This window comes from Prunus mume, linkage group LG3 (assembly GCF_029339155.1).
Source record: "Prunus mume cultivar Tortuosa linkage group LG3, ASM2933915v1, whole genome shotgun sequence".
Taxonomy (NCBI): domain Eukaryota; kingdom Viridiplantae; phylum Streptophyta; class Magnoliopsida; order Rosales; family Rosaceae; genus Prunus; species Prunus mume.
This window is the reverse complement of record NC_142700.1, coordinates 11410270-11435012: the sequence shown is the minus strand read 5'-3', so window position 1 is coordinate 11435012 and position 24743 is coordinate 11410270. Positions and strand designations below refer to the sequence as shown.

The window sequence follows — 24743 nt, the reverse complement described above, 5'->3', positions numbered from 1 at the left end:
TACTTTCATCTCATGGCCACCTAATTACCATTTGACTTCAAGAAATTTTAAATATTTCTTGCACACTTCTAATAATCCACAAAGGCCAAAATGTTGATGTGCCCTGTGAACTTATACCTAATTTTGAATTTAGCCCATACTTTTTTTTTCTATTTTTTAGATTTAGGATCCGAATTATTATTTTTAGCCAATTTTCCCCTTACAATTACTTTTCTTCATGGACCGATCTGGAATTTCAACATAAGGTGGGCTAAATTTACCTAATGTACAAATCTACCAAAAAAAATTGAAAACTCAACTGTATAAGTGAATCATTTATAAAAATAAAAAATATATGCCTAGCTACGAGTGAAACATTCACTTCAACTGAACAAAAAACTTCATTACCAATGAGTGTTAAGAATTTTATTTTATTTTTTTTAATAAGCCCAATGCACGTTCAACCTAGGTTTGAGCTTTGGCATCCATAATGCCAAAAGAAGGAAATAAAAAATATTTTCACTTGAGTGGGTTGTTCGGTAGAAGAGAGAGAGTAGGTTAGGAAAGGGTATAATTGAGTTTTTCTTAAATATATTTTTTAATTGGTGATGTGCTGTGCTCTATGTATTTTGGGCTGACAAAAAATTAAAAGTCGCCTGGGCTATAGCCCAGGTTAGTAAGGTCATCTCCAGTCATAAGACTAAATGTAGTTCAGATCTAAAAATTTAGCCCTTTAAAATATTAATTTTTAAAAGAATAGTGTAGGGCTAAATTTTTCCATCTCCAGCCATGCAGGGCTATATTTTAGGGTCCTTCATATTTTATTATTTTGAAAAGGGGAGTTGGAAGTGCTTTAATGATAGGTTGTTGAAAAGCACATAGATGAGGCCCACTATAAATTTGGCCTAGGCCAAAGCTAGGCTACATTTGGCCCGGTTGGAGGGCTAAAAGACCAAATGTGGCCTCCAAATTTGACCAAAATTTTATTTAGCCCATGGCTGGAGATGGGTTTTGCATTAATTTAGGGCTATATTTGGGATATATCTCATAGCTGGAGATGGCCTAACCTTCTGTGGTCCGTTCTTCACATTCCATCTAATTTACTGTTAAAAAATATCATGTGTTAAGCATGTGTTATTTTCTCATATCCGGTAAGACTGGAGCTTGATGTCAAAAAGCTCAACCAACTGAGCTATATCCCACTGCAATCATCTTTATTGTAGAACTTTATTTCATATGTGTATTATTTTTGGACAAAATTACAGAAATGTCCTTATACGTATTTTGACCTTATACTAAGCAGCTTGACATTTACTTAAGTTTTCCTAATTAAGAAATTTAAACATTAGAAAGCAAAAAGGGCCATTAACCAAAACAATTAAAATATCAACAAGAAAGGTAGTACAATAACTCTTCCAATTATCCCACAAGGACAAACGACACAGTATGTAAAGAAAATTACGGTTCAAACCATAGCTATCTTGATGTGTCTTTATCATTAACATTAATGACAGATATAATTCAGCACTAATCAACGTTTATGTAAAATAATATGAGCACCATATTGGGGTTGAAGGGTTATAGTTACGGATGGAGCATGGGCATATAGTGGAGAAAGCTCCAAGGCAAAGTGTCGTAAAATCAATGACAAGGCCAATTTAGCTTCCATCATAGCAAAGTTTTGTCCAATGCAAATCCTTGGACCCCCTCCGAAAGGGAAGTATGTAAATTGGTTCTTTGTTGCCTTTGAAACTCCCTCTGAAAACCTCTCTGGCTTGAACTCATTTGCATCCTCACCCCACAACTCTTTGTCATGATGAACAAGCAGTATGGGCAAGGAGACTTCCACTCCAGCTGGTAATGATAATTTTCCAAGTTGTGTTTTCTTGTGAGTGGTTCGAGGAAGCGCAACGACTGATGGGTATAATCGAAGAACTTCAAGTAAAATCATGTTCACCTGGGGCATCATAAAGCATCAAGTGAGACTAATCCAACAAAATGAGATGAAAGTTGTTTAACGAAATTCAAAAGTTTAGAGAAGCAAATCCACACTTACAACTTTTAGGTGACTTAGCTCTTCATAGGTTGGGATGTTGCTTCCAAAGACTTGCAAGACCTCTTCTCTTGCACGAGCTTGCCAATCCTGATTTTGGCTCAGTAAAACCATTGTCCAAACAAGCAACACCGAAGTGGTCTCTTGCCCAGCAAAGTAAAACAACTTACACTCTCCAATTACATCTTCAATACTCATTCCAGCATTTTTGTTGTTCCCATGTTCCTGAATTTCCCTGAAGTTGGACTCCATAAGTATACCTAATAAGTCATCTTTAGTGGCTTCCCCTGCCTTCATCGCCTCTTCCCTTTTATTTATAATGCCCTTAAGCAAGCCTTTAATTTCATTGTGAATTTCCTTCGCCTTCTTGTTCTGCTTGGTTGGTAGAAACCTGCACAAAAAAGCAGCTCTTCAATGGCCTCGCGAAGACGTGAAGAAGTACCAAGTACTCTCCCAGTCTCAGATGATTATTCTTTTCTTTCATTTTTACCTCCATCCTGGAATGTACACACTTCGCATAGCTACCGTATAAATTTTTGCTTCCTCTCTTAGTAGTTGAAATATTTTCCTTCCCTCTTCATAGCTACTTCCAAATGCAGCTCGGGAAATCACATCGCTGGTAAAATTTTCAAGATAAGGCCACACATCCAACTCACATGAACTCTCTTTGGACACCAAGCTCTCCCATTTGTTAATCATCTCGCTACAACTTCGGTAAAATATTGGTACCATACCCTATAGCAAACAAGGAAAATTAAATAAACCAAAATTTTCAACATATACGTGTGGATGTGTATAAAACATAGCTTTTTTTCTTTGGGTTCTACTTCTTACTTCGTTAATCAAATCTCCTGAAATATAGATGGATGTTGGCGAGAGCTTACAATACCTTTAGCTTCTCTAAATGGAATGCTGGGTTGATAATCTTTCTGTGTTTAGCCCATTGCTCACCTTCAATGCCTACAATGCCCTGTGGTAGAGACTTCATGATAGGATTTTTTACTACCTTATGAAAATCATCATGTCTGTTGAAGGTATCTTTCAAATCTTCTGGATTCATGATGTGCACTCTTGGTATGGGGCCCATCCAAACAAAAGAATTCTTGCCTGCAATTTTTATTTGAGATATTTAGTCGTATACTCATTCTTAGCATTAATAATATAAATAAATCAGATACCATTTAATTTTTATAAACAAACCCAAAAAATAACAGGTGACTTTATTGAATTTAATTTTAATTATTAAATTACTTTGATGCTCTATTGAGTGTTTTGGTTATTTTTTATGAGGTTTTCGGATTGGACTTGTTTTAAGAAATTAATGACAATTTTGTAATTTATAAGAAGTTAAAAACCTCTTTGTTATGTTGTAATTTATTCTTCTCGCTCATCACACACCTCCTAAATTCTAACAATGGATATGTGAATGTAAATAAATATTTGGCATACCATAAGAGTTCACAGTTTGATGGAAAAATGGGGTGGCATGTGGCGCTATATCATGGGAGGTGGAGAGTTTGATGGGTTTGGATTGTGTTTGTTCCAGCATCTTCGAGAGATCCTTGGTGTCTCCAAACAAGAGCCTGTAAGAATTGCCTGCAAGGCCTTGCTCCCTCAAGCATTTTTCTAGTTTCTTTGGCCTCAACCACACCCAATTCAGCACCCTCCATGCCCATGTAATTACTATGCTCACCCAAACAACACACAGCGCAACACAACTAGCCCTTGATGCTTCCATCTATACTTAATTTGTGTGTGAGATTTGTGAGAGAGAGAGAGAGAGAGAGAGAGAGAGAGAGAGATGGATTCTGTTCTACTGAAGAGAAGTTGTTTGGAGGGGAAGGATATGATGATGCAAGGTTTTATACATGTTAAATCTAAAACAATGCCTGAAATTTAACCACGGAACTTGATACGCAATATAATCATTGCACAAACTTTTGTCCAATCAAAACCCTTCACCGACTTGCTACTAACAGCCAAATCATATCCCAGACGCAATCTTGTACAATATCATCAAAAAAGTGATAGGTCGAAAATTGCGTGGAATTAAGTGTAACATATCTCATTTTATTGATATGATGATCTCTGCTTTTCACAATTCAAAAATATTTTGCTTTCACATTGGATGAAGTTGGCGCATCTTATCTCGATTCGCTACTAGGCCTATCTTCTTCTAGCTTCTAGAAATAACGTTGGATATTTGGTGGCGTAGATAACGAAAAGAGACCGTTTCTAGAAGAAAAGTAATGAGTTTGGAGTGTGACCTCTTTAGAAAGCCGTGGTCCCTTCTTCTTAGTAGAAAATTGAAACATTAATAGTTGACATAAAGTGTGGGAGAGTGTATGATTGAAATTAAACTCGATACACGTGTTAATTGTAACGAGGTTAAATGAATAATTTATACTATCTCATTTAAAACAATTAATAAAAATACATGTGCTTATAACATGAGTAAATTGGTACAACTTCCAGAAGCTTTCTTTTTACCTAATTGTTAGCTAAGGCTTTGCCTACAAACATGGCTTCATTCTCATTTGTAATTGAGAGAGCAAGGCTCAATGAAAATATCAGAAGAACATTTCTATCTCCATAATTCTCTTAGTTTTATAACACTTAAGGTAATATTGAAGGGGGTGATAGCATTACTAAACTCACGCACACTACACGAATGCTAAGACTCGAACTCATAAACTTTTATGGAGGAGTAATTACTCCAAACCACTACACTAGTGAATCGTGGTTTGCAGGTTCACTATTTAAATATTAATAATGTGCAAGCCACTGTTAGTAGATCGATCGAATATAGTGGCAAAGTGAAGCTGACGCATAACCTTCCATCAGTCAAATTCTTTCTTTCTTACAAACTCATCTCGTGCATTCGCTACAAGTAACGACAATTATGAGAAAATATACATGGCTCAAACTATGGCTATCTTTATTTGGTGTGTCTTCATCATTAAACTTTTTGCCAACAATCGATATACTTCAGCACTAATCAACGTTTGTGTAAAATGAAATGAGCACCAAATTGTGGATGAAGGGTTATAGTTACGGACGGAGCATGAGCATAGGATGGAGAGAGCTCAAAGGTAAAGTGTTGTAGAATCAATGACAAGGCCAATTTAGCTTCCAGCATAGCAAAGTTCTGTCCAATGCAAATCCGTGGACCAGCTCCGAAAGGGAAGTATGTAAACTGGTTCTTTGTTGCCTTTGAAACTCCTTCTGAAAACCTCTCTGGCTTAAACTCCTTTGCATCCTCACCCCACAATTCTTTATCATGGTGAGCAAGCATTATGTGTAAGGAGACTTCGACTCCGGCCGGCAATGAGAACTTTCCAAGCTGTGTTTTCTTGTAAGTAGTTCGTGGGAGCTCAACAACTGCTGGGTATAATCGAAGAACTTCAAGTAAAATCATGGTCACCTGGGGCATCATAAAGCATCAAGTGATCACTAATCCAACAAAATGAGTTGTTTGATGACATTCAAAAGTTTAATTAGGCCTGAAAGAGCTAACATGTCAAATGTCTGATTAATTTTTGTCATTTTACGTAATCGATAGAAAACTTTCAAATTAAAAGTTGTGTACTTACAACTTTTAGGTGACTGAGCTGATCATAGGTTGGGATGTTGGTTCCAAAAACTTGCAAGACCTCTTCTCTTGCACGAGCTTGCCAATCCTGATTTTGGCTTAGTAAAACCAATGTCCAAACAAGCAGCACAGAAGTGGTCTCTTGCCCAGCAAAGTAAAACAACTTACACTCTCCAATTACATCTTCAATACTCATTCCAGCGTTTTTGTTGTTCCCATGTTCCTGAATTTCCCTGAAGTTGGACTCCATAAGTATACCTAATAAGTCACCTTTAGCGGCTTCACCTGCCTTAATCGCGTCTTCTCTTTTATTTATAATACCCTTCAGTAAGCCTCTGACTTCCTTGTGAATTTCCTTCATCCTCTTGTTCTGCTTAGTTGGTAGAAACCTGCACACAAAAAAGGCAGCACTTCAATGGTTTTGTGAAGACATGAAGAAGTACAAGTACTTCTTTCATGCAAGATTAATATGGATAGTGTTTCTATGATGAATATCAAGATTCAATACTTTTACATTTAGTCTCTTACCTCCACCCTGGAATGTAAACACTTCGTGCGGCGATTGTATAAAATTTTGCTTCCTCTCTGAGTAGTTGAAATATTTTCCTTCCCTCTTCGTAGCTACTTCCAAATGCAGCTCGAGAAATCACGTCGCTGGTTAAATTTTCAAGATAAGGCCACACATCCATCTCACGTGAACCCTCTTTGAACACCAAGCTCTCCCACTTGTTAATCATCTCGCTACAACTTTGGTAAAATGTTGGTAACATACCCTATAGCAAGCAAGGAGCAATTAAAACAGAAACACCAAAAGTTATCAAGATAAAACGAAAGATAGTGGACACAAAACCTCCAGAAATATAAATGAAAAGTTGGCGAGAGTATACAATACCTTTAGCTTCTCTAAATGGAATGCTGGATTTATATCTTTCTGTGTTTAGCCCATTTCTCACCTTCAAGGCTTGAAAGGCCTTGTGATATCGACTTGACAATAGGGTTTGATATTGCCCTCTGAAATTCATCAGATTTATTGAAGGCATCTTTCAAATCTTCTGGATTCATGATGGGACCCATCCAAACAAAAGAATTCCTACCTGCAAATTTTTTGTTTTTTTTAAAGCTATCCAAGTCACAAAACTTACATATAAAGAACATTACGCATGCATATAAATTGGTGACAGCCAGGAATTTAAACAAGTATTTGGCAATACCATATATGTGTACACAATTTGATGGGAAAATGGGATGACACGTGGCGCTATATCATGGGTAGTGGAGAGTTTGATGGGTTTGGATTGTGCTTGTTCCACCATCATTGAGATCTCCTTGGTGTCTCCGAACAAAAGCCTGTAAGAATTGCCTGTGAGGCCTTGCTCTCTCAAGCATCTTTCTAATTTATTTGGCCTCAACCACACCCAATTCAGCACCCTCCATGCCCATGCGATTACTATGCTAACCAATACAACACTTAGTGCAACACAACTAGGCCTAGAGGCTTCCATCAGTATACTTAATTTGTGTGTGAGATTTGTGAGAGAAAGAGAGAGATGGGTTCTACTGAAGAGAACTTGTTTGAAAGGAGGAATTGATGCAAGGCTTTAAATAAATAATGGGTTACATTTAATTATGAAACTCCTCTCCAAAGTTCATACAATGGCATAACTTTTGTCCATGTCAATCAAAACCCTTCACCGCCTTGCTATAGTAAGTGGTGAATCATATCCCAGACGCAATCCTTTAATTTATGCAAGGCTGTGACGCATGATGCATGTGTCTTTATATGTTGTGTTCTACATGATGCCACATTACATTGAAATTTTATTAAATTGAGTTACTGACGCGCGTGTGAGTAATTTTTTATTGTTACTTTAATGTACTAGTTTATGTCGAAATTGTCCGACACTAATGGTTATTGAAGTTAAGTGATTTCTGTCATCATATTCCACAAATATTTTGCTTTTACATTGGATGAAGTTGAGACGTGTGATAATCTCCACTTGCTAGTCACTAGGTGCCGTATTTGGTGACGTTTTTAAGTTAACTATGCAAAATATAGTAATAATGAAAAGATAAGACCATTTCTGGAAGACTAGTGACGAGTTTGATGTAGAAAGCTGTGGATTAGCAAAACTGAGGCCACCGAAGAATCTCTCCTTACCAAGGCATACAGTTTTTTTTTTCTTTCTTCTAGTAGAAAATTGAAATATTAGAAAGTTAAAACAGTCGCAAACGAATACAAAAAATAATATGGAAGCGGGTATTGGAGTGTATAATCGGAATATTGTCATATAGTGTTATTAATCTACGTGTTATAATAAGAGTATATTATAAATTTATTTTTATTTTTCAGTTTAATATTATTGACTACAGAGTTATAGATTTTATCTAACTTATAACACTTGTATAATTGAAATTTCCATGTAATTCACAGTTAGTACTACATAGTAAAAACTTTCTCACTTGTATGGGGAGCATTTTTACTCATCACATTAATCGAATGTGTATGCTCACCATCACCCTTAAAAGGTGACACTTCTCACATGATTTACCTTAGTTAACTTAAATGTGAGAATAAAAATTAAAATTAAAAAGGACCCACATGCACATCTCGTTTCTTTCTCCGTTTTTCCTCCTTTCCCCTTGCTTTTCTTTTTGTTTTTATTTTTTTTCTTTCCTTCTCCTCCCCCGCCCCTTCTCTCTCAAAGATACTAAACCCAGATTCGGAACTTGTCTCCTACTGAGAATTGGGAACCTGAAAAATCAAACCACAGAGCCTTCTTCAATGGCATTGGCTTCCCACCAAACAACTACCTCCAAAATTAAAAAGAGTAAATCCCCAAAAACCTCAAAGCGCCAAACTTTCAGTCACACTTCTCTACTAGATCATCACCACCACCAACCCTAATTCCAATCAATTTCCAACAAAACCCATCAACAACAACTAATCTATATATATATATATATATATATAGACTGTAGTGTGTGAGTTGGGTTTGGACCATTAAAGTCACCAGCTTGGGCAAAAAGATGACATCTTTTCATTGGTCTTCTCCCTCTCTCTCTCTCTCTCTCTCTCTCTCTCTCTGTGTGGCAATATTGCTATTGTTTTATGTTATTATTATTAGCTTTTTACAGGAGGATACAGTGAATCTGGGTTTAGCATCTTTGCTTCAGATACAGAGGAGGAAAGAAATAAAATAAAAGGAAGGGGAGATAAGGATAAACGAAGAGAGAAACGAGATGTGGGCTCTTTTTTATTTTTTTTATTTTTAATTTTATTCTCACATAAAAGTTAACTACAAGTGTCATCCTTTAAAGGTGGTGGGAGCAAATGCTCCCGCTTGCATGGGACAAGTGCATATGGAAGATTATGTTGTTGACATATCAGCTGTCTAGGAGCATGAAATTAAAGACGTTGTGAGCACTAGGAGCATGAAATTAAAGACGTTGTGAGCACTGGCGGACCTATAAATTTTTTAGTGGAGATGCAATATTGACTAAGTATGAAAAATGGTTTTTCGGAATAATCATTTTCTCAAGATAATTTTTGGCGGCTTTTATTCCTTACACATCAAATAAGAAAACTTGATTTTATGGGATTTTAGTATGAAGTATATATCGACTTAATGAGCCATCATTTTTAGCCTAAATCGTATTTTGCACTAAAACCTAATTTTCATATTTTGATTTGGTGGGAATTTGATTTTCTAGTATTTTTATTTGAATCCAAATGGGGGGTACTTCCTTATTTACATTGTAAACTTAAGTAAATGGAGTAATATAAAAATAAATAAAAGTAAAAGGACAAAGACATTTACTTAAATGTTGAAAATGGAAATAAGGTAATCTGTACACCACTTGAGCAAAGGGGCAATTTGAAGCACCTACAATGATTTTTCCGGCAATGGGAGGTGCAGCTGCACCTCCTTGCGCCTTACTAGATCCGCCAGTGGTTGTGAGCATGAAATTAAAGACGCTGACGCATCACCTGTGATTTTTTAAGACAGAAATGCAGATATATTTTGGACAATTCACTAGAATTATTATAAGGGAGTTTCACTAAAACACCCAAAATGGAGGTTGAAATTATAAAAAAACCCAACACCCAAAACACTTTATAAACACACCCAAAACCCATCATTACACACATTTATAAACACACCCAAAAAGTTGACTTTGGGGTTGATTTTGGGTGTGTTTCTATGTTTAAATAGTGCTTGGGTTTTTTTATAAATACATGTCTAGGATTTGGTTTATTTATAAATTTGTATATTATAAAATATACATGTTAATATGGCTAGCTAAGCCATGTGATGTCCTTAATACATACCATTCAGAACTAATCAACGTTTACTTAAAATTATATGAGCACCATATTGAGGTTGAAGGGTTATTAATGCCAAAGGAGCATGAGCATAGGATGGAGAAAGCTCAAAGGTGAAGTGTTGCAAAATCAATGACAAGGCCAATTTTGCTTCCAGCATAGCGAAGTTTTGTCCAATGCAAATCCGTGGACCTGCTCCAAAAGGGAAGTATGCAAATTGGTTCTTTGTAGCCTTTGCAACTCCTTCTGAAAACCTCTCTGGCTTGAACTCATCTGCATCTTCACCCCACAATTCTTTGTCATGGTGAGCAAGCATTATGTGTATGGAGACCTCGACTCCGGCCGGCAATGAGAACTTTCCAAGCTGTGTTTTCTTACGACTGGTTCGGAGAAGCTCAACGGCTGCTGGGTATAATCGAAGAACTTCAAGTAAAACCATTGTCACCTGAGACATTTTATATGGTCAAGGTTTCTAATTAAAACTATGCAAGAGAATATAATTATTTTTTAATTTTTAATTTTAAGTAAAGATACTTACAACTTTTAGGTGGCTTAGGGTATCATAGGTTGGTGGGTTGCTTTCAAAGACTTGCGAGACCTCTTCTCTTGCACGAGCTTGCCAATTCTGGTTTTGACTTAGCAAAACCATTGCCCAAACAAGCAGCAGAGAAGTGGTCTCTTGGCCAGCCAAGTAAAACAGCTTACACTCCTCAATTACATCTTCAAGACTCATTCCAGTGTTTCTGTGGTTCCCATGTTCTCGAATTTCCTTCAAGTTGGACTCCATAAGTATACCTAATAAGTCATGTTTACTGGCTTCACCCAACTTCATTGCCTCTTCTCTTTTATTTATAATGCCCTTGAGCAGCACACTTATTTCTTCATATATTTTCTTCATCCTCTTGTTCTGCTTGGTTGGTAGAAACCTGCACGAAGTTAAAGCCGTACGTACGAGACAACGAGATCAATGGTTTTGTGAAGACATGTACAAGTGCTTTAATGTCAAAGTAATTTAAATGAAAGATTATTTAATTTTACCTTGAACCTGGAATGTAAACACTTTGGATGGCTGTTGTGTAAAATTTTTCTTGCTCTCTCAGTAGCTGAAATATTTTCCTTCCCTCTTGATAGCTACTTCCAAATGCAGCCCGAGAAATCATATCGGCGGACAAAGTTTGAAGACAAGGCCACACATCCAACTCACATGAACCTTCTTTGGACACCAACCTCTCCCACTCGTTAATCATCTCGCTACAGCTTTGGTAAAATGTTGGTAACATACCCTTTACCAAACAAGGGAAAAAAACAAAAAATTATCAACATCTATATAAATAGTGGACATAATTGCTAATTAAATCTCTAGAAATACAAATGAATGTTGGCGAGTACCTTTAGCTTCTCTAAATGGAATGCTGGATGGATAATCTTTCTGTGTTTAGCCCATTTTCCATCTTCAAAGGCTAAAAGGCCTTGTGCTAGCAAATCAATCATAGGGTTTGCTGATGGCCTCCGAAAATTTTGATCTTTGTTGAAGATTTCTTTCAAATCTTCAGGGTTCATGATGTTCACCTTTGGTATGGGACCCATCCAAACAAAAGAATTCTTACCTACATTTTTTTGGTTTTTAAAATGAAAAAAAAACTTTCCAAGTCAAAACTTATAAAGATTACACAGATACATACGTGGATAGGTAGACAGGTGATATAGGAATGAATGTAAACAAGTATTTGGCATGCATACCGTACCGTAAGTGTTCACAGTTTGATGGACAAATGGCATGACACGTGGCGCTATATCATGGGAGGTGGAGAGTTTGATGGGTTTGGATTGTGCTTGGTCCAGCATCATTGAGCTCTCTTTGGTGTCTCCAAACAAAAGCTTGTAGGAATTGCCTGTAAGGCCTTGCTCCCTCAAGCTTCTTTCTAGTTTCTTTGGCCTCAACCACACCCAATTCAGCACCCTCCATGCCCATGCAATTACCATGCTCACCCAAACAACACTTAGCACTGCAACCCAACTGGCCATTGATACTTCCCTCAGTGCTAAAACTTGTGCTTGAGATTTTTTTGAGAGAAAAAGAGAAAAAGAGAGAAGGGTTTCTATAGAAGAATTAGTTTGAAGGGAGGGAAATTGATGCACACATGATTTTATACAAAAAATTAGAAATCACTGAAAATAAAGTTGTGAAATTGAACTGCGGAACTCCTGGTCCAAGTTTCCAAGTATACTTCATTATTTATACACATATTCTATTAAGTATTGCACAACTTTAGCCTGTGGTCTTTCTACTTTAAATTACAATTTTGTCCTCGTAGATCATCAAAACCCTACACCGCCTTGCTATTACAAGAGCTAAATCATATCACAGACGCAACTTTTTAATTATCCAGAAGGAGGAGGAATGAGTTCAGCGTGGGCTGTGACGCATGTTGCATATTTATATTGATTTATATATAGATGATGATGTGGAGATAGAGACTTGAATGATTCCTTTTACTGCTTGTCACAAATCCAGAAATATTTGCTTTCAGAGTTGGCGCAGAAAGGACTAGGTAGGTTTAATAATCTCCACTCAACGGGGCCATCTTATCTTAGCTAGAAGAAGAAATAATGTGACATCTTATTGAGCGGAGTTTTAGGCATGCAAAGCAAGCAAAAGCTAATATAGAAGGAAGAAGGAAGAGGTGCATCATTTTTGGAAGTGAAGTAATCAATTTGATGTGTGAATTTTCAGAAAGCCGTGGTTTAGTAAAAAGCCGTCGGCATCACAGCACCGCCTCTGCGTCTGAGAGGTGGCCGGCATGCTGCCTCACACGGTCTTTTTACCTTCTTTTTTATAGAAATTTGAAGCACCAGAGAGATAAGCTTTAAGAGTTTGTTGGAGTGACAAATCCCAAAAGGAGTGAAAACGAATCTTCAACATGGATAAACATTAGTTTTTTAGGGCATGGACTGACCAATTTCAAAGACATACCTACTGGCCAGAGGCTTGACCTAAATTCAATATAATGCATGATCAAAACATGTTTTATAACCTTTTTTTCCTTGCCATTATTGTGGCGCGCATTATTGGACCATTTTTCTTAATACTACATATGTAACTTAATTTTGTTTTATTACAGACGTCAGTAGAGAATATAGTATTATACAACTATTCTCACTTATTATCAATTTCGTTAGCTTTATTAAAATAATAATCAAATTAAGTTACACAAAAGTGAAGGAAAAGTAGTCTGAACACTACATCACAGATAACATATAGAAATTTTGTTGCTCATAATTCTACTTGCATATATTTCTCAGGTTAGGAGAGACGGATAGTACAGTTCTGCATTCGTTTGGAAAAAATAGGATACAGCTCATCACAGCAGGACAACGGGCATGGAAAAAGCTTTCGGCCCAACCATGAAAATAGGCACATAATACAAAATGCAGGCACTGAGATCAGCACATTAGTAAGAAGGCGCCTGAATCTAATGAAAAAAATAATCTTTTAACTTTTCGGATCTGAAGCCTGGCCTTGACACTGTTCAAGAATAATGTTACAGTTGTTCATGCTGCGTGCATCAAGAAGACCATGATTCCACAATTTGATCATGAATAATCTCCAACACCTGACAAGTGATTTGTCATTTGAGATTCACACATTCTCATCAAAAGCAAAGCATGATAAATATTACATTTTCTTCTAACACAAGCATACACAGGCACCATTTAACTGAAATAGATATAAGCTCATTTTTACTGAGAAAAAGTATCTTCCTTGCATGTCATGCCACATAACTGTATATCATAGCCATACTCAAAGCATCAATCATCCATCGATTATGTGCAACAGTCCAATGCATACTAGGTGTTTTTCCAATTATTTTTACTAAACGTTTGAATAGGTGAGGGAGGGAGCAAGGGCAAACTCAATTTATAGATTAAAAAAACCAGATATAAGGATGTCACTGACTCTCACTCATTATGCATTTCAAATTTTCATATTTGAAAGTCAAGTCCTTAAACTTCAAGCCAAAGAAAGAAAAGTAATTAAATACTTAAACTAGGTCCAAAGAATTGTGCCAAAGTGTCATGATCTTGTTACCGGAAAATATACAGCCACCATCATATTATATAGTCATGGCCGGGCCATGATAAGGTCTAATATCAATATGCAAAATGCCAGACTTTACAAACGGCAACAAATAAGAATAACCAACAAAAAATGGAGTTTCTATGTTCGATAGTCACCAAATCAGGCATGGGGCTTTTTAATTTTTAATTTTAACTTTTTTAGTCCATGAGTGGGGCTTTATTTAGGTCATCACTTTATGACATTTAACTACCAGATTATCAAGGCAGACTTCACCACGAGTGATATGCATGACCACAACTGACAATCAAATGAGCACAACCATTACCATATCAGGGCCGGAGCTCTGACAAGGTCATGTCCGTGCAATCTCGAAAATGCCTCGCACGACCAAGGAATATGACCATCGGCCAGCACCCTGCCATCATTAAAACAAAATATTTCAGAAAAAAAATCGAGAGAGAACTAATGTAGTTCCACACACAAGAAGATGAACTTGTCCCCTATTTTTTGTATCTGGAGCTTGCTCATCATTGAGAAATATTTATTGCAAAAGAAGAAACCTGCCAAAAGTGCAATGATATCCAACAACATCCTTGTCTACTATATGTTGAGTTTTAAAATGTAGCCTCTAAAACGCATTAGATTCTAATTAGTAATTATGCACTAGACACATGAACGTTTTAATCCAATTCCAAACTAGGTTTCAACTTAGTATTACATCAGTCAAGTTAGTGACATACAATATGATAGCCAATTTTATGGCTCCAGATGGAGAGAATTTTAAAAGATTCATGTAGCTTCCCTGACCATAATTAGCATCAACGCTTTCTTGCATTGAGCCAATTAGCATACAGTGGGGCAGCATCCCTACAAGCGCCACAACCATACTCCTCGAAATACAGTGTTCTTATAGACTTGGCTCATGATGGATGCTCTATACGCACTTAATGGGAATGCCTCAAACCATAGGAGACTGTTCTTTAAGGCATATGATTATACCATAATTTCAGAGGTAAATACTCTAGGATCTCATCCTATGGACTTAGTATGAATGTATCTTATTTCTTGATCTAACTTGCAATGTTATCAAATATGATGGTATACAAGGTGCTAAACAAAAAAAAATAAAGAACCTTATAAAGCAAAAGAAGGAAAAATAAAAAAAATGAGCAAAATGAAGAGAGAAAATTACTGTTGCTTCCTCACAAAGGAGTTCCACATATGCATCATTTGCTTCTCATCTTTAGTCACATCAACGAAATCATCAAGCATCTACAATAGAGAGTAAAATATTACTTATTCATATGCTTTCAATATAAAATCCCACAAAACCAAGGTGCCAAGTCAATGTATTGTACTGCTAACATATTGCAAAATATGCTATTGCACGAGAGAGAGAGAGAGAGAGAGAGAGAGAGAGGTTTGGTTATTATACCCTTCGATCCTCAAAATCAGCAACATCATCATCAACCTCATCCTCACTATCCTGATCTGACAAAACTTGTTCCAATGTCATTGGCTTCAAGCATAACAAAATAAAAAAAAATTAAAATACAGTGCTGCATATATTCTAAGAAAATATTGTCATTTAAAAATATGGGCCAAAAAGAATCAACTGTTAATTTTTTAAAAATTTTAAAGAGAGATTCCTTTGGGGCAGCTGAAGAGCTGTAGCTAGCATAGTCAATCCACCAACCACTATTTCTCATAACCATTAAGACTAGAGTTTCACAAGAAGGTTTGCTAATTATTCAAGCAAGAGATTAGTCAATGTGCTTGACTTCAAGGATTGTAAAACGTAGTCTAATGTTTGGTATATACCAAACGTGGAAAATCGAACTACAAGATGTAACCATCTGAACAGCTGTTCCATTTTCTCTTCCACAAAACGTTACGGCTTTATACTTACGCGACATTATACTAAGCATTTTTTCCTCCTAAAAAAAAGCATGACCTGGAGGTCTGTATCTTTTATGAGTTATACGTGATCTATTTACAAAAAGTATATGGTCATGCCATTACAGTTACAGATATCTGATTACAATGATATACAAGTTCAAGTGCTAAGGAAACAAATAATTTTATGGCTGGTCACACCATAGTAGTCTCAACAAAAGCTTCCAAAAATGGAAACTGCACTATAAATGATATTGAAAGTTCACTCCAAAAAAAAAAAACAAAACAAAAAAAAACATAATTGGTGTTCGGTGATAACACAAAATCATTCATAACATAAGTAATTGTCACCTGGGCTCTATGTGAGTGAAAGAACTGTCGCTTCCGAAGGAGTGCACAGCTGAAAATGTAAAATATTCATATGTGGGCAACATGCAAGAATTATAATCCACATACAAAAGGATATATGAAAAATATCATAGTACTTGCTTAAAGAACACAGTGAACATATTTAACGTAAAAGTATGAATAGTGCTGATCGATTGGCAGGGCAAAACACAGCATGTCAACACATGAATGGTTTCATTTGTGTGCGTATGTGTGTAGATTTGACAAGTTAACATTAGAGCAGCTTGGGAGCAACAGTTAACATCCATCAACTAAGGCCCCATGCATGCAAAAGCAGCACAACCTTCTATATTTCACATAACATAAACAGATGTATACACATCCGTTCAAGTTGGTTCTATCGAGTTTTAGACTACATAACCTGATGCCTGAACCGAGCCTCTTGGTTTCAGAAAATTAGGAACCGAACCAAAGCAAAACCAGTTGAAAATGCCAATTCCAGGTCCATTCAACTCAGTTGCTTCAGCTGGTTTAGGTTTCAGGAGGGTGGACAGCCCTACCTGAATTGTTGTTAACTAAGTTCACATGATAGATTAAGAACAAGTAGCCATGTGTCTAAGCAACAGATGATGGATCTTAACACACACAGCCTTAGACTGGTAGCTCATGGCCAGGTAAAACTTCATGCAGCTTTAGACAGTTCAACTAGGCAATAAATTTGACTTTGATGAAATAGGCAAAACATTTTACTTGGAAGAGATAGCTCCACATAAGTAACTATTTAGCTTTTTTCATGAATATAGGAGAGAGAGATAGACATACTTTCTAGGGTCAGAACGCTCAACAGATAACTTTCTTGTCTTTGCGAACAGCAGCATTGCAGGAGGTGCAAAATTGTTTCCAGATATTGATTGAACACAACCAGGATCAGCACATGATTGTGGTATGGAACTTGACACCCCTGCAACATTAAAGCTGGATGAAACAAATTGCAGACACAGCACCAACCATATCATTCTGCACACCATTCCTACCTGTTATTCTAGCCTTATCACCTTTACTAGAATGAGCATCTGAGCAAAGAAGTTGAGTGTTTGGCAACAATATCCGGAAAAGGAGCACATTAGGAGATATTAGTTCAGTCTGCTTAGAAGAATACTATACCCCAAACTTCTTTTCAAGATCAGGATAAATAAAAAATTAGAATCCAATGTGTTCTCAAAATATAATAATATAAAATGTTAATCAAACGTGTTAAATACATCTGTTAGGGTCATTTCTAATTGGATTCCTAGAAAGAATGAAGGTTGGTCCTACCTTTTCCATCTACATCCAAAATCATGGAAAAAATAATAAATATTTATCTTTTCACTCCCAAGAAAATCTAACAGAAACATTCCTCAACTACCGAGGCCCAATTTTAAGTGAATTTTTCGTAAAAGAAATAGTACTTGAGGGATGCTTTGTAGGCACCTGAAGGAGGTTACTACATAGGTCTCCAGGAGGCTCCAGGATATCAATGATATCTCATCTGCAGTCTGGAGCTGAAAATTTCATGTTGCAGGACATGTTCAGATTCACTATGTCAGGAACACTTTGAGTTCCTAACAATAATCCAACCAACTAGATCAAGACATGCAACAGGATTGGTTGATCCATAATTGATGCACCACGCACTTATTTTTCAAGGGATTAATACACAAGTAACTTATTCATTTCCAGTTCAGTACTAAGATATATCTTTTCCATACAATTCAAGAGAAAATAATTCTTCACTAAAAGACAGATTGAATTGCAGAGTTCAAAAGGCCTGATTATTCTATATTTTTCATCATTTTTGTATGTCTTACAGTCCTCTTCGATTTTAAAACAAACACACTACCGCCCAAAATATGATTTATATATAAATACATATAAATAAAAAAAGGTAGAGCTACAACAAAATGTTATATCATCTTCAAACTTTTCAAAATAATTGAGCCGAGAGTGAATTCAGATTGTTCATGAGAACATGAGAAAAGAACGTGTACCATCAGCCTTGTCTGAAAGATCACAGAGTCCTGCGGGCAAGTCAGACTGTAAGACATGAGGATGCACGTGCTTTAAACTTTGATATAGGTTCTTGGGTCTTCTGCGTCTAAGTGGCTTTGAACTGGACAATGTATGTGCACTTGTTTCAGTTTAAGGCATTCATATATCTCAACTAAATGACATAAGTTTAAAAGAAACTTATCGGGCCCAACTACAGCCGAATAAATAGGCGAAAACTTACCAAGAAAAGAATACTTGTAGCTTAGGATCAACACCGTCAGCAACAATCTGAAGAGAAAAGATTTAAATTCCTATAGCTAGTAATTAAGATATTTGTGTATTTTGTTTGAACGTCCATTTGTGAAGAGAATTATATCGTAAAAATTAACTCAAAACTGATCTTCTGTTCAGTCAGCATTTGATAAGATGATAAAAAAGAATGCAGGTTCATCTGTCATCTTCAGCAGCCAACATCATCTTACTATTTATTTCCACATGTATTCTAAAGAAATGAGAAAAAATATACCATAATGAATTCCCCTAAATCTGGTTCTAGGAGAAATTAATCAAGTGGGACAGCTTCCTTTTATGGAATTTGTGCAATTCCTCAGGTAATGATGGTGATTGATATACGCAATGTACATTAAATCTGATTGAATGGATATGAGATATGGTTGTTAATGCAGAACTTGATCATGGAGACATGTTACTTTCGCTCTATCATGCAAAAAGGTGTAAAATAAAAATAAAAATATACATACCTCAGATCTCCAATTATCAATTTTCACAGAGACATTTACAGCTTGATACTCTTCAGTTACCTATCAATACCCATCAGTTTAGTAGCCGCGGAAACATATTTAAATGAGTATAATTCCCACTAAGATTCTCAAAGATTACCAACCCAAAATTCAAAGTTGAAGAGATCATGTGATGAGCACAAATGATGTCTCAGACCCTATAAAAAAGATTGAACAAATATAAATAAGCGATATAAATTCTTGATTTTTAAAAATAAAAGACATAAATTCAATAGCTATTGGTTCATTTCCAGAATGCTAAATTCCTACTTATCCTAAAAGCTCAAGCTATTAGGACTCAAAGATCCAATTCACTTTAACACTCCTCGATTGTGGGCCAAGACTTCAAACTCATGAGTGGGCACATAGATTTTTTAAAAATTTGGAAGGAAGTGAGTCACAATTGAACACAGGAACTTTGCTTGATACCATGGTAATGTGTTATGCTGTTGGATGTGAAGAACTAATTCACTTTAAAACAAAAATATCTCATAATAAACAATAACGAACAGAATGTGGGAGAAAGTCAAACCTTAAAGCTTGCACACCTAACCAAGCAAAATGGACAGGAAAAATCTTCAGTCACTGCAAGATGAACAAAGTATTATTTCACAAGCAAGGGAATGCATTTCGTGAAAAGAACAAAAGATATTTTAAGTGAAAAAATCTCAGTTACAGAATTTGGGAAAGAGAAAAAAAAATCTTCGAAAAAACAAAACTATATTACTGTCCAACTTTAAAATATTACTATATTTATTGGCAAGGATATGGAAGTACGGGATAACATTACTATTTTTCATGTTTTAACTTTAAGATCTCAAACTAGTAACAGAATGAAAAAACGATAAGTAGAAGTCGCCAAGAATTATAAAACATCATTAATACCTTCTGTCCTTTGCAATGTATTGTTGTAGTATCTATAATTAAAAATCACATTTCCTGCCCTTAACCTGGACAAGACAAGTAACAAGCAGTTTTTAAGCATACGGTCAAGAGCTGAAACACAAAATAAATCTATATCCTGACTTAAAAGTCAAAGCATCATAAACAATCAGCTTATGATCTCACAGATTTTGTCCTCTCCATGAATATAAGAAAATGAATTATAATAAGTTATTTGGAAGTATACCCTAATTATGTTCATGGAATCTATTCTTATGGACAAATACCAAGAGACCATTGATTAACCACTTCAATTTAAACTGAACCGGAAACTGATAAAATGCGAGTTGAGATGCAAACACTAAGTATAAGTTACATATTTGAAAAGGCAATACATATAGATTAGTCAAACAAATATGTTGTACTGTGAGGGTACTATCTGGAAGAAACTAATGTGGAATAAACAATGAAAAATAGGACACAAAATTTGGCCTCATAATTGGCATGTTTCCTTGAATATTAATGCTTTTGACTTTCTGAGTGACGCAAAGAAATCAAATAGTTATGCTACAAAAGACTCAATTGTAGAGCCACCATGCTGAAACAGCATTTAGTTAATGATCAAACAAATATCTAACAACGATAATTAAAGGGAAGCAGAGAATGAGAATCAATAAACAGAATGGTGTGAACAGATATAATTACTTTATGAGAGATGATGATTACCGAATGATATGGGATAACAATGTAGAAGGAATGTCACTACGTGTGTATGTATTATAAAGAGATTTTTCCCTAGCACCAAACTCCTCTGCAGAAATGGTGACCTGGAGTTGCTGGGAAAGGATCTTTGAAAGCCCAAACAACCAAAAGTAACAGATATTCATCAGCAACAGTTGCCTAGAAGAGAAATGTTGGATAGTGTGTGTATATGTGTGTGTGTGTGTCTAGAGAGAGAGAGAGAGAGAGAGATCAACATTATTGAATTAAAGGAGAAAACACTGAGAAGATAACATACAACAGTTTCTGGATTATATGGAGTTGCAATCATAAGGCACTTATCCTCATTTAAACAGCTCAACTGCAAGAGGGAAATTGGAACATGTAAATCAAACTGAGAGTGGAAGAAAGAAGGCCTATTATTTTGGTCCAATCATGAATAAGAGATTCAAATAGAGAACAATGATTTTTTTATTTTTTTTTACAACTACAAGTTCGGTTTAGCTGCACTGTTAACCAGTTCCTCTTTGTCAAGGAAGAAGACATATGATTATTCAAGAATCATCTGATGATGCCATACCTTCAAGAAGCAAGAGTGCATGTCAATAGTTGAGATCATCTCAGCTCTCTGTCCTAAACCAAAATTAGGAGAATTTTCCCAAGAGATATACAGTAATTCCAATGGTATCTGGCTCCACAGACAATATCCTCCAGCATTTGCTGCCAAGTAAAATTGATATTGATTTACGTAATCAATCTCGTAAGTATAAGAAGAATAAACTTGGAAAATAAGTCTCAATATTACAAGTAAAAAAGAATGCTTCACCTTTCACTCCACATATCGTGGTGTGAAAAAGCATTTATTATCGCTTGAGATTAGAAAAGGGCATGAAACTTACTCATCATGTCTTATCTTTTTTTATTGTTGGGTAAAATATGTCAAAACTCTAAAGTTTTGACTTGGTCCCCTGGGTGATTGGTGATCTGATTTTATTTTTATGGTTCTAAATTATAAAATTTGAGCTTGACAAGAGACGTCTTTCTTCTTCTTACGCCTTGCATAAAATTTCTGAGTTATTTCAGAATTGTATCAACAACTTTATCTCCAGTTTATCTCTAGTTCAATTTTAAAATCAGAGATGCTTAACTCCAATAATTCCATAAAGTTCTAAAAGGCTCAAACAGTTAAACATATGGTCTCTATAGTGCTACGTGCCTATGTCATGTAGAACTTAAAGTTATGTAGTTAAGTGAATAAATCCAAATTGCCAAAACATGTCAGACTTGTCAGAGTTATGACTCCTAACTTAAGTTAGCCAATAACGTTTAATCTGTTAAACAACATGTCAAAATGAAATCAAAATTCGAATATGTGGCAAAGCTTAGCAAGTAAGGCTTAACTTACAGGGAAAAGAAGCCATATCCACAGGACCCTTGGATAAATTGATTCCACGAAATGGATTCTGTGCTCCCACTGCAAGGATAATATATGAGCCCAAAGATTGCAATGACATCCACATAAAATCTGCTTCCATATTATCAAAGTTTCACGAATGCATACCAAAGCTGACAAACAAGATGGCAAGTGAGCCAGATTTAGCCTCCAATGCTAGCTTATTAATGTCAGGCAGAATAAAATTAGCTTGAAGTTGACTGCTCCCATCAACCCCAGTGGAATTGCTTAACATGCAAGCTCGACTGAATCGATATGTAGCAGAATACTTGTTTATACATTCAAAAAGACAGAACTCATATCAGATATATGTAGATAAAACCGTAAACTAAAGCGCCAAAAATTGCTGCCAAATGTCATTAGCAAAGGCATAACATGATGCACTAAGCAACACACGGATCATCAAATAAGAACTTAAAAATTTGCATACAAATACCTCTGGAACTGCAACATCAGGAACTAATCTGGCCAAAAACACGTACAAAGGAAAGAGATTCTGGGTTTGTACACCTTCCTTCTCATTCCTCGAAATGGAAACTGTCATTTGTATTCTAAAGTTCAGCCAACACAACCCAATCAGTAAAATCTAGCATATACGAATTATACATGTACAGAAGTTGAAATTTTTATTGTTATCATTACCTCCTTTTGTGCTTGGCCTCTATTTTGTAGCTCAAACATCTTTGGAGAAAAGAAGGCTGCACACCAAAAATGCACACAACCCATTACAAATTGGCAACCAAAGATTCAGAAACAAAGAAAACATTTTGATTTTCTTCTGATATATATATATATATATATATATATATATAGAGAAAGGAATTTTTTTTTTTTAAAGGTACTACATTTCTTATAGCGCGGCGTTGAAGAATGTTGTAAAATTCAACAGGCTTGCAATAGATAGAGAGGCTCTCCTCCGCAGCCATTTCTTCCTCCGCCGACATTCGCACACGCGAGTCTTGTCGGCACATATCACCGCTGCTTCTCGCGTACCTGCAACAAAGATTCGATTTTTTTCAATTGTTTTAGCCGCGCTAGAAGAACAGCCGCAGCTAAAGAGTGGTTGGTGAGAAGCGAGAGAAACCCAGATGAGAAAATAAGAAAAAGATACGAGTGAAGAGAACATACGGAGCCAGGTGGTTGAATTGAAGCTGAAGATGAAGAGATTGAGTGGTTTGGGGTTTTCGCTTCTGCCCTTTGGGTTTTCTGTGCTTTATTCTTCATCGAAAATCACGATGCCTCCGCTTCTCTCAGACTCCCTCAGAGTCTCACTGCTTGTGGCGTTACGCTGACATCATTCTTAGCTGGTTTTTTCTTCTTTGCTTTCCTTGGCAGCTTAAGCCTGGGTGTGTTATTTCGTCTTTTCGAAGAGTGAACAAAGCAAGCAGAAGAGAAATCTAAGGTAACAAAGAAACTGCCAAAAGAGATAATTGGGAAATTTCCACTACACACACCGAACCTAATTCATATTTTGTATTGCGAATGACTTGCTTTAGATTGATGATTTTTATTTTTATTTTTCAATTTTGTGTTTCTTTAGCGTATGTTTGTAAGGCTTTAGGATTTGCTTTTCTGATGAAGTTGTGAGTTTTTTTTTTTAATATGGCGGAATTTTCAGGTTTTTGTTCCGATCTAGTTTATGAAAAAACGAAATGAATGTTCTGATACCTCCCACCCATTGAAGATTTCATTTTCATTTTGGAGTCAAAATTCGTTTGATGGGAAGCCACCAAACCTTTGATGATAGTTTTGGTGACCATTGAAAGATTTATATCTATTCGATACTAGCTTAGGGAATAAAACCACACCACTAATTCGCGAAATTCGTAAAACTTCAAAAATAAATTGAAATAATGTCAATTGATACCTTATTTAGAGGCTTCCAAACCACGATTTAACCCATTAGTCAAAATAACTTCTTAAACTTAGGTTTTATTACTTTTAAGTGTTCCCCATTGTCAAGTAAGAGTGAGTAATTGAAGATTTGATGAAGAAGGTGATGAGGTTTATAGTTCGGTTTTTCTAATATATATTTGATTTTATTTTTGTGATAGGTTTTTTTAATACTTGGGTTCAATGGATTAAGAATTGTGTTACTATAATTTCTTAGATGAAATCTCTTGACAGAAATCGTGACTATTCCATTTCTTCAGAGAAACTAAACTTTTGTGTGCACAAAAATAAATAATCCCAACTAATTTTGTACAATCCGATTTGGATGAAATTTTGGTATTAATCCAACAATGTGTGACCACAATCTCTTGATCCCCTATGGTCCAAGAGATCAGGACTTCTAATTCTATAATAAGCTTTTTTCATATCTAATTTAATAGCCAGGCGAGATTTTTAAAGTTCTTTTGGGGCAGAGTGGATAAGATTGCATGCCCAAATAGAAATGTTATCCATAATTAACCTATGAGGAACCAAAGCAGCGCTGACTTTGGAAAATTAACCAATCAGCAACCAAAGCGGCCTGACTTTGGATTGAGAAAAACAAAGTCCGAAGTATTTTGAATACGACGTTGAGGGAACTCATAAATCCAACAAACTAGATAAGAATCTGATGAATGTGGATCAAATATTT

The 24743-nt window shown here is 35.8% G+C and overlaps 4 protein-coding genes across 15 annotated transcripts; all 4 read right to left on the bottom strand.

Annotated features, from left to right (window-relative positions):
- Positions 1-1344: 1344 nt before the first annotated feature.
- LOC103325810 (cytochrome P450 CYP72A219-like) lies at positions 1345-3878 on the bottom strand. The gene is made up of 5 exons (XM_008227991.2): positions 3482-3878; positions 2922-3139; positions 2523-2767; positions 2036-2423; positions 1345-1936 (listed from the first exon to the last, which is right to left on the bottom strand). Exons 1-5 carry the CDS (start codon positions 3768-3770, stop codon positions 1511-1513), a joined length of 1566 nt encoding a protein of 521 aa, XP_008226213.2. The 5' UTR covers positions 3771-3878; the 3' UTR covers positions 1345-1510.
- A 960-nt stretch (positions 3879-4838) lies between these two features.
- On the bottom strand, positions 4839-6690 carry LOC103325811 (cytochrome P450 CYP72A219-like). The gene is made up of 4 exons (XM_008227994.2): positions 6517-6690; positions 6153-6397; positions 5626-6013; positions 4839-5456 (listed from the first exon to the last, which is right to left on the bottom strand). The coding sequence occupies exons 2-4, from the start codon at positions 6392-6394 to the stop codon at positions 5031-5033; spliced, it is 1056 nt and encodes a 351-aa protein (XP_008226216.2). The 5' UTR covers positions 6395-6397; positions 6517-6690; the 3' UTR covers positions 4839-5030.
- Positions 6691-9846: 3156 nt separating this feature from the next.
- Positions 9847-12154, bottom strand: LOC148918738 (cytochrome P450 CYP72A219-like). The gene is made up of 5 exons (XM_089048884.1): positions 11694-12154; positions 11338-11555; positions 10987-11231; positions 10487-10874; positions 9847-10393 (listed from the first exon to the last, which is right to left on the bottom strand). The coding sequence occupies exons 1-5, from the start codon at positions 11971-11973 to the stop codon at positions 9968-9970; spliced, it is 1557 nt and encodes a 518-aa protein (XP_088905010.1). The 5' UTR covers positions 11974-12154; the 3' UTR covers positions 9847-9967.
- Positions 12155-13213: 1059 nt separating this feature from the next.
- EMF2 (VEFS-Box of polycomb protein) lies at positions 13214-23932 on the bottom strand. 12 transcript variants are annotated; one of them, XR_016125369.1, is made up of 23 exons: positions 23288-23932; positions 23005-23152; positions 22802-22857; positions 22596-22710; positions 22268-22427; positions 22112-22180; positions 21287-21426; positions 21005-21067; positions 20713-20834; positions 19990-20054; positions 19637-19689; positions 19209-19262; positions 19066-19125; positions 18546-18592; positions 18304-18425; positions 17747-17877; positions 17308-17346; positions 17096-17234; positions 16277-16325; positions 15465-15548; positions 15222-15301; positions 14355-14444; positions 13214-13562 (listed from the first exon to the last, which is right to left on the bottom strand). XR_016125369.1 is itself a non-coding variant. In XM_089048881.1 (22 exons), exons 2-22 carry the CDS (start codon positions 23128-23130, stop codon positions 13442-13444), a joined length of 1854 nt encoding a protein of 617 aa, XP_088905007.1. In that variant the 5' UTR covers positions 23131-23211; positions 23288-23913; the 3' UTR covers positions 13214-13441. The 12 variants fall into 12 exon arrangements, 6 of the variants coding, with proteins under 6 accessions (XP_088905007.1, XP_008226218.1, XP_008226220.1 ...); XR_001677538.2 differs by lacking the exon at positions 17747-17877 and having other exon boundaries at positions 15465-15520; positions 23288-23925; XM_089048881.1 differs by lacking the exon at positions 17747-17877 and having other exon boundaries at positions 23005-23211; positions 23288-23913.
- Between the last annotated feature and the right edge of the window lie 811 nt (positions 23933-24743).